This window comes from Onychostoma macrolepis, chromosome 07 (genome assembly GCF_012432095.1).
Source record: "Onychostoma macrolepis isolate SWU-2019 chromosome 07, ASM1243209v1, whole genome shotgun sequence".
Lineage (NCBI taxonomy): Eukaryota > Metazoa > Chordata > Actinopteri > Cypriniformes > Cyprinidae > Onychostoma > Onychostoma macrolepis.
In genome coordinates, this window is record NC_081161.1 from 49,096,347 (window position 1) to 49,109,806 (window position 13,460).

At 43.1% G+C, this 13,460-nt stretch overlaps 2 protein-coding genes and 1 pseudogene across 2 annotated transcripts; all 3 read right to left on the reverse strand.

The window, feature by feature from the left end:
- Positions 1 to 225: 225 nt before the first annotated feature.
- On the reverse strand, positions 226 to 652 carry LOC131544199 (histone H2B 1/2-like). Its single transcript, XM_058782259.1, has one exon. The coding sequence runs from the start codon at positions 646 to 648 to the stop codon at positions 274 to 276; it is 375 nt and encodes a 124-aa protein (XP_058638242.1). The 5' UTR covers positions 649 to 652; the 3' UTR covers positions 226 to 273.
- Positions 653 to 1,472: 820 nt separating this feature from the next.
- On the reverse strand, positions 1,473 to 2,790 carry LOC131544207 (histone H3-like; annotated as a pseudogene).
- Positions 2,791 to 3,599: 809 nt separating this feature from the next.
- On the reverse strand, positions 3,600 to 4,412 carry LOC131544205 (histone H1-like). The gene has a single exon (XM_058782265.1). The coding sequence runs from the start codon at positions 4,386 to 4,388 to the stop codon at positions 3,747 to 3,749; it is 642 nt and encodes a 213-aa protein (XP_058638248.1). The 5' UTR covers positions 4,389 to 4,412; the 3' UTR covers positions 3,600 to 3,746.
- Between the last annotated feature and the right edge of the window lie 9,048 nt (positions 4,413 to 13,460).

Consider the following 13,460-nt stretch of genomic DNA (forward strand, 5'->3'; position numbering starts at 1 on the left):
ACTCATTTTGATTTGAACATAATATAAAAACAAAAAAGTGGACTTCTTGTTTGTGCAAAGTTCTGCTTAGCTTATCTAAATAGCATTAAAAAAAAATAAGGGATTAAAAGGTATTTTTATAATATGAATACTTAAGTTAAAAATAACAAAAAGTTTAGCTGTTATTTGACCACGTGTCACATTACAGTAATTACGATATTAGTAGTTCTTTTAACGAGTAGATGGGTGGCTCTTAAAAGAGCCTTTGGGGGTGTTTAACAGCCTCAGGCTGCTCTACTTGGAGCTGGTGTACTTGGTGACGGCCTTGGTGCCCTCAGACACGGCGTGTTTGGCCAGCTCCCCGGGCAGCAGCAGACGCACGGCGGTCTGGATCTCTCTGGAAGTGATGGTGGAGCGCTTGTTGTAGTGAGCGAGACGAGACGCTTCACCGGCGATGCGCTCGAAGATGTCGTTGACGAAAGAGTTCATGATCCCCATCGCCTTGGAAGAGATCCCGGTGTCGGGATGAACCTGCTTCATCACCTTGTAGATGTAGATAGCGTAGCTCTCCTTCCTGGTCTTTCTGCGCTTCTTTCCTCCCTTCCCCGCGGTCTTTGTGACGGCCTTCTTGGAACCCTTCTTAGGCGCGGACTTCGCTGGTTCAGGCATGATGCTGCTGACGAGACAATGATTAGAAAGAGCCGCACAGAGCCGTTTATTCACTCACCTATGCTAATTTACACAGAGATGTGGATTCTTCTGATTGCGTGTTTCCACAGACCACACCCATAAACTCGACCGCGATTGGACAACTGGAAGTACCACGAGCGGAACGAGGGCCAATCACAGGCAGAGAAATGATAACCCCGCCCATCGCTCCATGTTTGAGCGCCATCAGCCCCCACCACTGAGCTTCCTCTGTTTTAATTCCCGCTCTTTTTTTTTTTTTAACAAATGGGCCTCAAATATCATATAAACCCTTATAGACCGATTGGAATAGTTTGGAGAAAAGATAAATAATTATTAAACACTTTATTTTTCTCAGCTGTCCTGCCAATTTTACTTCTGCTCTAATTTAAGTATCACCGCCATATCATGTATTTTTTATTATAAAAAACTTATATTCAAAGAACCAGCTAAAAAAAAAGGGAGAATCAAAACGCTGTATAATGCAAAAAGACATGCTTTGATTGTGTGCCTCAAACACCTGACTTTATAGGACCTCCAACATCAGGATCAGAATGAGTAAGAGCTTTATTAACAGGTGTGTTTTCAGATTCGAGGAACTTAGTAATTAACAAGCTTTTTCAAAAACTTAAAAATCAGTTTCTGGCTCAACGTTATGAAAACGCGTATATTCTCGGTACAACACACACACCAATATTAAACTAGTTTCAGTTTCTAAAACAGATTTATAAACTAGTATTGTGTATCGTTTTTATTTCTATCTCCAGCATAAACCAGCAACATAAGCTCTTTCTGTGTCGGTGTGGGTGGCTCTTAAAAGAGCCGTTGGGTTTGTTCTGATTGAAGGCGTTTATCCTCCGAAGCCGTACAAGGTGCGTCCCTGTCGTTTGAGCGCGTACACGACGTCCATGGCGGTGACGGTCTTTCTCTTGGCGTGCTCGGTGTAGGTGACGGCGTCGCGGATAACGTTCTCCAGGAACACCTTCAACACCCCGCGGGTCTCCTCGTAGATCAGACCGGAGATGCGCTTGACGCCGCCGCGGCGCGCCAGACGACGAATGGCGGGTTTGGTGATTCCCTGGATGTTATCGCGCAGCACTTTCCGGTGACGCTTAGCGCCTCCTTTCCCGAGTCCTTTCCCGCCTTTGCCTCTTCCAGACATGATTCAGATGCTTCTTGTTTCAATCTAAGCGACGAATAAGAATAAGGCGCAAATGCTCCAGGGAGGCCTTTTACAGTTGCTTACAGGACCTAACTGAAACCAGTTTTGCGTCAAATGATGCACAACCCCCCTCCGCCCCTTGTGTTCCACATTGAAATTCATATTTTAAAATGTTAATTTGACGAAAACGATTTATGAGATCATATCCACATTATATGTGCATTTATGTATTTGGTAGACGTTTGACATCCAAATAATCATCATGATTGTTCAGAATCGCGGAAATGTGCACTAAAGTACTGCACTTCCATATACACACGTATATTAGTATTTGTTTTTATATACTTATGAGAACTGCGTGTTATTGTTAAACAGCATTGTTTGTGTAGTGAAGGGAAACTACTAAACGCAGAAAGGAAGATAACTTCCTATCCGTTATATTAATCATTACAGTGGAAACGGTCTCGTTCAGTGCGGTGTTGGTGGCTCTTAAAAGAGCCTTTGGGGTGCGGCTGCAGCGGCGGGTTTAAGCGCGCTCTCCGCGGATGCGGCGCGCCAGCTGGATGTCTTTGGGCATGATGGTGACTCTCTTGGCGTGGATGGCGCACAGGTTGGTGTCCTCAAACAGACCGACCAAATAAGCCTCGCTGGCCTCCTGCAGGGCCATGACGGCGGAGCTCTGGAAGCGCAGGTCCGTCTTGAAATCCTGCGCGATTTCTCGCACCAAGCGCTGGAAAGGCAGTTTGCGGATCAGCAGCTCCGTGGACTTCTGATAACGGCGGATCTCTCGGAGAGCCACGGTCCCGGGCCTGTAACGGTGGGGCTTCTTGACGCCGCCGGTGGCTGGGGCGCTCTTCCGGGCGGCTTTAGTAGCGAGCTGCTTCCTCGGGGCTTTGCCGCCGGTGGATTTACGAGCCGTCTGCTTGGTTCTTGCCATCGCGAAGATTAACCTCTTCCTCTGTTCCGAGTACGTAGAGAATATACTGCTCTTTATTCCGCGCCTGCTTTTAAACCCTCATAGGGTCACGAGCTTATGATGTCATGGAGGTGCAGAGGCTTGTGATTGGCTGATGTGTGACGTCTGCTCATGACTTTTAGCCAATGACTGCGCATCTTCTTTTTTCAAATGCTTTGTTCTGTTTAGTACTTTATGCATCATTCATTTATTCATTCACTTAATTCTTCTGAAAATGAATTCCTTGCTGCACTCCATTACTTACTCTAAATTAATCCGTGACACAATTACCTCACTTTATCTGCATACTCTGCATTACAATTGTCACAATTCTATGGTATTAGGTGTAGGCCGCTTTGTCATAGTTTACTGAACAACTTTCTATGATTAACTCCATCAAAAGCTTTAGAAGCATCAACAAAGCCAATTATAAGAGGATTCTTGAACTTCATGAAGTTCTGAACATTTGTTGGTAAGATCTTTATTCAAAAGACCAACCACAAAAGTAATTGTAAAATTGTTTTCTTAAATACAAGAGCTATTAAAAGCAGGTCTATGCAAATATCCATCCTATGCATATACATCAACAATAACTTATCCATACAGCAAAATACTAATCATCTTCAAATTTAATATTTATCAGAGTCCAACTTTTTGCCACACACGCACCCTACACCAACACACCCTTTACATATTTCCTAACATTGTTTAATTTATTATTTATTAATTATCAATTTATTATTTAAAGGTTGTGTAAAATAAGCTCCAGCTGTTCATTGTATTTAATTAACCACAATAACAGTACATAATACATATTCAGTTGTGTATTTATGATTGCTAACACTTTAATCTTTAAAAGTGTGTTGTGTTGTGGCAAATTAAATAAATTAATAGAAAAGCGCTCTCTATCAGATGAAGTGTGTGGCTCTGAAAAGAGCCGTTGGGGAATAAAACAGAAGATGTTTATTTCTTCTTTGGAGCTGCCTTTTTAGGTTTAGCGGCTTTAGGCTTTGCAGCTTTAGGTTTAGCAGCTTTAGGCTTTGCAGCTTTAGGCTTCGCCGTCTTGGGTTTGGCAGTCTTGGCCTTTTTGGGGCTCTTGGCTGCTTTCTTGGGCGCCGCTGGCTTCTTCGCCTTCTTGGGGCTCTTCGTCGGCTTCTTAGCGGCGGCTGCGGCGGGTTTCTTGGGCGATTTCTTCGCGGCGGGCTTCTTCGCCGCTGCGCTCTTGGGCTTCTTGGCAGCAGCGGGTTTCTTGGCCGCGGGCTTCTTGGCTTTAGGAGCCGCTTTCTTCTTGGTCTCGGCTTGCTTCTTGCTGATCTTGAAGGAGCCGGAGGCGCCGGTCCCTTTGACCTGCAGCAGGGTGCCTTTAGTCACCAGGCTCTTGATGGCGAGCTTGACGCGGGAGTTGTTCTTCTCCACGTCGTAGCCGCCGGCGGCGAGAGCTTTCTTCAGCGCGGCGAGGGACACGCCGCTCCTCTCCTTGGACGCGGACACGGCTTTGACGATCAGCTCACCGACACCTGGACCTGCTTTCTTGGCTTTGGCGGCGGCCTTCTTCTTGGGCGCTTTGGCCGGCGGAGCGGCAGCAGCTGGAGCGGTTTCTGCCATTTCTCGGAGCGGATTTACAGGCTTTCAAACACTGACTTCAATGAGTGTCTGTCTGTCGCTCGCGCGGCGCCGCGCTCTTAAACAACACATGAGAACCTTACAGACTCAACCCGCCGCTCGGTGTCTGCGCGCCTCCGCGAGCCCCTCGCGCGTGTGTTTTCTTCTCCTACATTTAAGAACTAAACTCGAGTGCTAAAATAGTTTAGCGCAGCAGAAACACAGTGAACACCAGGCAGAGCTTCTTGGCTTTCTGTGGAGAATAAAATACGCGGCGAGGAGATGTTTGTTTTGCCCCGGTCAGACCAAACTCAAGCAGAGCATCAGCCACGGAACACAGCCGCGTGTAAATCTAATGCCTTGTTTAAGTGTAAAAGTCGATAAAAGATACAAATCGTCTTCTTTGTGTTTCAGAAACAGTTTGAAAGTGAATATAATGAAATGATCATCAGTGAAGGGCGTGTGTAGTGTTTCGTACAGCTGCTGTTTTGGGCGGCTTGAAGCACAAACATCTGGAGGCTTCGAGACTGTTTGAGACTCATGTCTTTATTTCTTTATTTCTTTCCCCTTACGACAATTAACAATGTAATGCATGTCCTATATTTTATACATTCCTATATTTATTATATTTATTTTGTAATGATGTTGTGAACTGAAATTATGTGGATGATGGATTAGTGTTGATTGTACAGGTTCAGTTTGAATGAAAATCACGGCCAGATTACTCCCATAGGTCTTGTCCTGTTTATTACACACTCAGTCAAATCACTCCAATTCCAATTAACCTTTTCTCTACATTCTTATTTCATTGTTCATTCTTACAATATGTGTTCTTTTCAAGTTCTTAAAAATCAGTTCAACTCTATACAAGCTCAAGTTGATAAACATGGGAAACATATGAGTTTTATGTTTCAGTACTGGTGTCCATGAACACTTATTTATTTATTTATTAACTATAATGGAGAGTAGCAAATATCAAGTGGATACAATGTTTTGGTTCAGTGGGAGGAAAAAAAATCAGGTCTGAAAGGCTTAAACATGGATGTCTGGAAATGTTATTTCTAAATAGTGACAGGACGGAGGTAATGCTCATCGGTTCACCCTACCAGCTACATAAAGTATTTAACTTTAAGTCCAGATGAGAGAGAGAGTTGTGCAAGTTACTTCCAAACTGTGATACATGATATATTACTTGTTACTGTTATTTAAAAGTAATTCATTACCTTACAATATTACTGTCTCAGAATTTGAATGCGTTACATGACTCCTGTATTTCTTTTGAGTTACTTTCACCAAAATAACTATGGAAGTAGAACATTATAAAATGACAACATGTACTGCAGATAATTTTATATCCAGTAGAGGGCCAAATGTAGTCTGTTAAAATTATGGTAGAGGTAAAGTGATTATCTGACAATATATGTGCATAGCTTGGGACTATTCATATTAGGCTCAACAGGACTATGCAACCCTATTTAAATGTAAATTTGTGGGTCATTCCACCGAATGGGTGCCATTTGCTTCCAAAACTATAAAAAAAAATAATAATAATAATAATAATTTACTATATTTTTTAAAGACTGATTCTAGTAATATACATATTTAACTATTCAAAATCTGTATCGGTCTATCTCAGGTAACTTTATTTATTTTTTTACACAATTATTAAGTGGAAGATGGATGCATTTTTCTCAGTCCTGTTACCACAACTCTAATGTCTTTTAAAAAGGATGTTTTAAAAATATGTCAACAAATTCCATAATTTCCCCATCAGGCAGGTGTTTATTTTAAAGAAATTGTTGGTTTCATGGTCAAAAAAAACATTATTTTTATTATAAAAAGTCACTATTTATCTACACAAGGTGTATTTTTCTACCCATTTTATTTTCATTTTAAAGGCGATTCAAACCTCAATCTTATCAATTTTCTATGATGCAATTTATTAAACAGTACGATAAATTATGGACCAAACTTAATAAAAAAAAATAGTAGTTTAACTTTATTTTTAGAGAAAAAACTATTTAGTAACAGGAATGCAACTGGTAACAGGAAGGAGTATCCATTCTTCTTCTTTCCAGTTTTACGGCGGTTGGCATCCAGCTTTTTGGTGCGTTACCGCCCCCTCTGCTCCGGAGTGTGGATCAGATAATAGGTTATAATATAACAGTCTATTCCCTTACATGACACTCACTTAATCCCCTCACATAAACACACACGCACATACATACCCTCACATCACACTTTAATTATCCATTTAAATCCTGTTGAAAACTCCTGCCTCCCTTAAAAATTAGATCAATATTCTATTCTGTGTCCTATTTACAGTACTTAGTAACCCTTTTAATGTGAACCCCTGCACCCCAATCTCCCTCAGCTTATACTTCATTACCTGCCTTTGTGTTTCATATATCTTACAAGTCATGATTATGTGCTCCACTGTCTCCTCTTCTCGGCATCCCTCACACAACCCTGTCTGGTGCTTCCCTATCATCTTTAGTGTTTTGTTCAGGGAACTGTGTCCCAACCTTAACCTCGTCATCACTACCTTTTCTCTCCTATTCCCGATTCCCACCCTATCCTCTTTAACATTTCTCTGTATTTGGTATAAGTGCCTCCCTTTCTCCTCTCTATCCCACCTCTCTTGCCACCTTTTATTGATTTCCTCCCAAATTATGCATTTTACATCTGCTTTACTTACATTTACCTGCACTTCTACATTCTCAGGAGTATCCATTATATTAGTATAGGTTTGATGATACATGTGAGGTATTAATGCGAAAGAGTGAAGCGTGTTGAACATCAACTAGTGAGCTTACCTCACTGCTAAAAATGGCAAAATCATGTTTCTATTTAAATCTATTGGCCTGCAGAGGTTTTTGTTAGGGTTATGTTTAGGGTTAGATGACAGGTTATAGGATAAGATATAAATAACAAAAAAATAATAAATATTAAATTAAAATTAATATTAAAAATAATAAACTTAATATATTTTCAGTTTTTCTGTGGATATTGTTTTCTTATAGCGCAGCTCACACTTAAACACCGTTCTATATATGAGTCTAATACATAATTGTCACAGGACAGAAATCATACATTTTCTGTCATACTTGCAGGAATGTAATTTAAAACAAAAAAATGCAGGAACAACCATAGGTTTTCTCTGGGCAAAGACTTTGTCTCAGTGTGGATAGAAGGCCAAAACATTGAGAAAAAGACACATTTTCAAATTTATCTAGATTAATATGGATGTAGCCTAATATTTACATTAATAAATCTGATGACAGTACACACTCCTGTTACTTTTACTCAGTTACTATATATAAGTATAGGATATGTGAGTATATGAGTGACAGGACTTAAAGTAACAGGATTGAGATTTTAGGATAAAATTAGCAAATACATAAAATCTAGCCACATGGAGTACATGGTCAAATTATGAGAATACTCAGCAAATTATAGTGATTCACAAAGATATGTATTTTTAAAATAAACAAGTAATATCTAAGAAATAATGTAGGTAACAGGACAGTATATTTATAATGACGCTCCCAGCCACCGTTACAATATCATCAAATATACAGAAAAGAAAATAAGACCACATGCTTCCGGTAATTTCATTGCTCACAGAAGATCCAGATGTTGCAATAATATATTGAAAATGTGTCTTGTGGAATTTTCCCAGTTTTTTAGAGGGAGGAATGTGTTACGGTAACAGGACTGAGTGAAAACTAGGGGACGCGACTAAAATGTGTATTTTAGCCAATATATTATACATTTATTTTGAAATAAATGTATTTAAAGCACAGATGGGATATGAGGTACACAAAAATGCAAAACAAACATTATTACTGAAGGATTTTAAAACATTATATTTAATGTTAAAATGTAGCATTAGACACTGGGTACATGTACAAATGCTATATTTTCAGTGTTTTAGGTAGTTTTTAATATATATATATTTTAATTATATATTTTAAATTTGCAGTTATATTAATGTGCAGGACACTTTGCTTAATAATACAATTTATTTTGTAGTTATTTTTTTTATGCATGTGTGTACCTATAATGTCCTGGGGACAGAAATGGTGCCCATTCGGTGGAATGGCCCTCGTAGTAATTAACCAAGTGGCCAAATCTTACGATATCGTACGAGCTGGGTAGTAGGAAATCATACGATTTGTTCATTGCATTTAGAACAAGCCCATCAAGACAAATTCGTACTAATTCGCACAAATCAATAAAACGGTTAAATCGTACTATATCTTACATTTGTTCTTCGGGTTCAATAAGCGTGACCCAACTCTCAATAGGAAAACATCGCAATATTTTCCTGCAGTTTACATGTGCCACATCTCAGTAAGTAGGCTGTCACATAGTGTCCCGATGTTCTATAGAAAGTCCATAATATGCTCTTAATTAAACGTCAGCGTTAGCTTGCATTGATCTTCGATCAGTTTGTCATGTTCATATTGATGGAATTAATGGAAGTAGTAACCACCACTGTTCTTCTATTGCTATTTAGTAATAACAGCAAGCAACCCTTACTGTGCTTTTACCATAGCTACTGTCGTTCTACTGCTGTATTTTGTAGTTAAAACACAAGCAGCTATCACATTAACTGTATTTCTACCTTGTTATGTATCGCAAAAGCACAGTTATCACAAAACTTGCCTTCATGTTAAATCATTTTATGTAAATGCAAAAATTGTAATGTAATTGAATATATATATTTTTTCTGTCTTGGAGTTACTTCAGATCCCATTCTACTCACTCTTCCATGTATTCCATCTACTCTTCCAACAATCCAATCCAACCCAACGGCTCATTCGCAAAAGCTCTCATTCTCTCTCCCAAACACACGCACACACACACACACACACACACACACACACACACACACACACACACACACTTTCTCTTTATATATCTCTCTCTCTCTCTGTCTCTCTCTCACACACACACACACACACACACACACAATCTAACAGACTCAGTTCAATTCATATTGCTTTATTGGCATGACATACTTAGATACATATTGCCAAAGCATTGTACATAGTAGGGGTTGAACGACTTCTGATTTTGAAAGTCAACTTTTATGTGATGAAAGTCCAGTCGAAGTCGACTAGTCGTTGATGGCGTCATTAATGAACAAATAAGCCTGGAGCTGAGACTCAAACACCTTGTGCACAGCTATGGCATATGACACAGCACTGTTCATGGCTATTGCTCCTAGCAGCTCATTTTGATCAGTTCTTTTGTCTTTGGGTCGTTATATTTCTCACAGATTTCTGCTTGTTCTAAATAAAATACAGATAAAGTTGCACAGTAAAGATTACATTCATTTATTTTTATTTATTTATTTAGCCTTTATTTAACCAGGAGAGAACCTCACTGAGATTACAAATCTCTTTTCCAGGAGTGTCCTGGCCAAGATAGGCGGCCCAGTTATACAAATACATGTACGACTAAGAAAAATACATCACAACAATAAATTATTACAGCATTAGACGCATTTGCAAATCATTAAATCATTTTCTATTGCACGCAAAAATGTTTTACATTTACAAGGAGACAGCAACTGATTTAGCCGCAGTTTCATTTGAAGAGAATTCCAATCTGACAGTGCAGCATATTCAAATGCAATTTTACCTAAATTAGTCCATGCTGAAGGTACATGAAGATTGTAAAAAGACTGGGAACGCAATGAATAATTAACAACTACTTTTTGGTGAATCAAACAACAGAGTTAGGATGGCAAAAAACCCAGAATAGCTTTGTAAATCAGTAAATACCAATGTATTTTCCTTCAAACAGCAAGTGAAGACCAGGCAACTCTATTATAAAGTATACAATGATGTGTAGAAAATTCACAATCCGTGATAAATCTTAAAGCACCATGATACACAGCTTCCAAAGAGGCAAGAAGATAAGAAGAGGCATGCTGATACACCACATCCCCATAGTCAAGAATTGGTAAAAAAGTTCCAGACACAAGCCTCTTCCTTGCATTAAATGAAAAGCAAGACTTATTACCCAATCAAATTGAGCATGGTCTAATAAAAAACCTTGTATATTAAAGTGTTTCATACAGCGTTACAGTGTTTCATAATTCGTGTTCCTCTTCAGGAACTCGAGCTGCGTCCGAAGACGCTAGGGGAACGCCCTCAGCGTAACCGGCTCTGAATACAAATGAAATCTGTCCATTGGATGGGCGAGACGACACGGGCGAGGTGACGTAATGACCAACTGGTATAAAAGCATGTGCGGTGCAAACCGGCGTCAGCTTTTTGTCATTCAGCTAGCGCTCTGTGTGTTGGCAGTATTATTTGGTGTTGTCTGTCTAAGAGCCAGTTTAAGGCTAGACATAAGGGCGATGAGAGCAAATCACAGTACAAGCTGTGTGTTCCTCCCTGCGAACGTTATTTGTGCGCAGGTGATACACACTTCCTCCTGGATGCCCCGCTGGCGCCGTCTGGCCTTTTTGGTGACGCTGTTGACGTGGTCGTCGACAGGCACCGAGAGGCCAGTAGGCAGGCGGCGGCATTCCAGCGGTTTCTCCGCCGCCGCTCTCTAGCTCAAGGGGCTGCTGGCCGAGATCAGCCCCGGCCGCGGTAAGAAGTGCTCTCGGTCTAAGACCTCGCAGCCTAAGCCTGATCTGCGGACCATTCTTCAGGCGAAGAGGTCTTCGGCCAAGAAGGCCTGAGGCCAGTGGCCCAGGGCTTATGAGGGTAGCTCCCACTGGGGAAGGACAGAGATCACCGCTGTACTTGGTGCTCGCCTCGCCCCGGTACCCTCAGGAGATCGATCTGCCAACCCTGCCACGTACGGTGTTCCAGGGCGCAGCGGTCTCCAGCGAGCATATGTCTCAGTTCTTTCCGCCCGGAGACGTAGCGGAGCTGAGATGTTCGCCATGAGATGTTCGGTCTATGGAGCAGCTAGTTCGGTCAGTCCCTGCCGGGGTGCCGCTCCGATTACACCAGAGGCCAGTCTCGAGAGACTGGTTCCCTTACTAGACTATTTCACAGCATGGAAACTCCTGCCAAATGTGTCTCAGTGGGTCCTGCGTACTGTAGAAAGAGGCTATTAGATCTGCGTCAATTGAACCGCTCAGTCAGCAGACTGAAGTTCAAGATGCTCACACTCAGACAGGTCGTGTCAACAAATCAACTTTTGACTGGTTTGTCACAATCGATCTAAAGGACGCATACTTCTTTGTCTCCATCCTTCCTACGCACAGGAGGTTTCTGAGGTTTGCTTTCGGGGGCAAAGCTTACCAGTATCGGGTTCTTCCCTTCGGCCTAGCTTTCTCACCCCGCACTTTTACCAAGTGTGTGGACGCTGCGTTAGCTCCGTTGCGGCTACGGGGCATCCGCATACTCAATTATATTGATGATTGGTTGATTCTCGCTCGTTCAGAGCGAAGGGCGACTCGACATCGAGATGTTGTTCTCGCTCATACGAAAGTGTTGGGGTTAAGACTGAACGCCAAGAAGAGTGTGCTTTCTTCATTACAGAGAACCACTTATCTCGGTGTGGTGTGGGATTCGACCACGATGCAGGCACGTATGTCCCCTGCTCGGATCGAGTCGATCCTCACGGAAGTCAGGGGAGAGAAAGAAGGCAAGTCACTCACTGTCAAGCAGTTTCAGAGACTACTGGGTCTGATGGCAGCTGCGTCCAACGTGATACCTCTTGGCCTGCTGTACATGAGACCCCTACAGTGGTGGCTCAAGACCAAGGGGTTTTCCCCGAGGGGAAACCCGCTTCGCACGATCAAGGTCACGCGGCAGTGCCTACGTGCCTTAGTCATGTGGAGACAACCTTGGTTCTTGTCACAAGGCCCGGTGCTGGGAGCTCTATGTCGCCGCGTAACGCTAGCGACGGACGCGTCCCTCACCGGTTGGGGAGTGGTCATGAATGGCCACCCTGCCCGCGGTCTGTGGAGCAGGCATCTTCTCGCCTGGCACATCAATCGGCTGGAGATTTTGGCTATGTTTCAGGCTCTGAAACACTTTCTCCCAGACCTAAGAGGCCACCATGTATTGGTGCGCACCGACAACACTGCAGTGGTCTCCTATATCAACCACCAAGGAGGTCTGCGGTCACGCCCCCTGTACAGGCTGGCGCACCAGATCCTTGTGTGGTCCTAGGGCAAACTCCTCTCACTGAGGGCAGTTTACATCCCTGGGCATCTCAATGTGGGAGCAGACATCCTGTCGAGACAGGGGCTGTGGCCCGGGGAATGGATGCTTCACACCGAGGTGGTGAAGCAGATCTGGAGAGTGTTTGGCCAGGCTCAGGTGGACCTCTTCGCTACAGTGCAATGTCCCCTCTGGTACTCTCTAGTTCATCCAGCTCCACTGGGGCTGGATGCCATGGTACAGACGTGGCCGAGGTTTCGTCTGTACGCCTTTCCCCCCGATTGCTCTACTCCCCGGAGTTCTGGAGAGAGTGCACCGGGACGGGGTCCGGCCCTTGCTAGTAGCCCTGTTCTGGCTGGGCCGAGTATGGTTCTCGGACCTGATTTCTCTCCTCGACAGCTCTCCATGGGAGATTCCCGTCAGAAGGGATCTCCTCTCACAGGCAGGAGGCACCCTGGTGCATCCCCGCCCGGAGTTATGGAAGTTGTGGGTGTGGCCCCTGAGGGGGCACAGCTCATAGCTTTCGGTCTCTCAACCGAGGTTGTGGAGACCATCCTCCAATCCAGAGCTCCCTCTACGAGGAAACTGTACTCCCTGAAGTGGAGACTCTTCACTTCATGGTGCAGAGATCGCCAGCTCGACCCAGTTAACTGCCCGGTTGGTACAGTGCTGGAGTTCTTGCAGGCTTGATTCTCTGCAGGGTTAACCCACTCCAACCTGAAGGTTTATGTGGCGGCGATTTCGGCCTACCACGCCTCTCTCGGTGGACAGTCAGTGGGTAGACACCCTCTAGTTACACGTTACCTCCGTGGTGCGCTGAGGCTAAAGCAGCCAGTACGGTCCCGGATTCCTCCCTGGGATCTGGCTGTGGTGTTGGATGCTCTCTGCAGGCCTCCTTTTGAGCCTATAGAGGAGATTTCTGATCGCCATC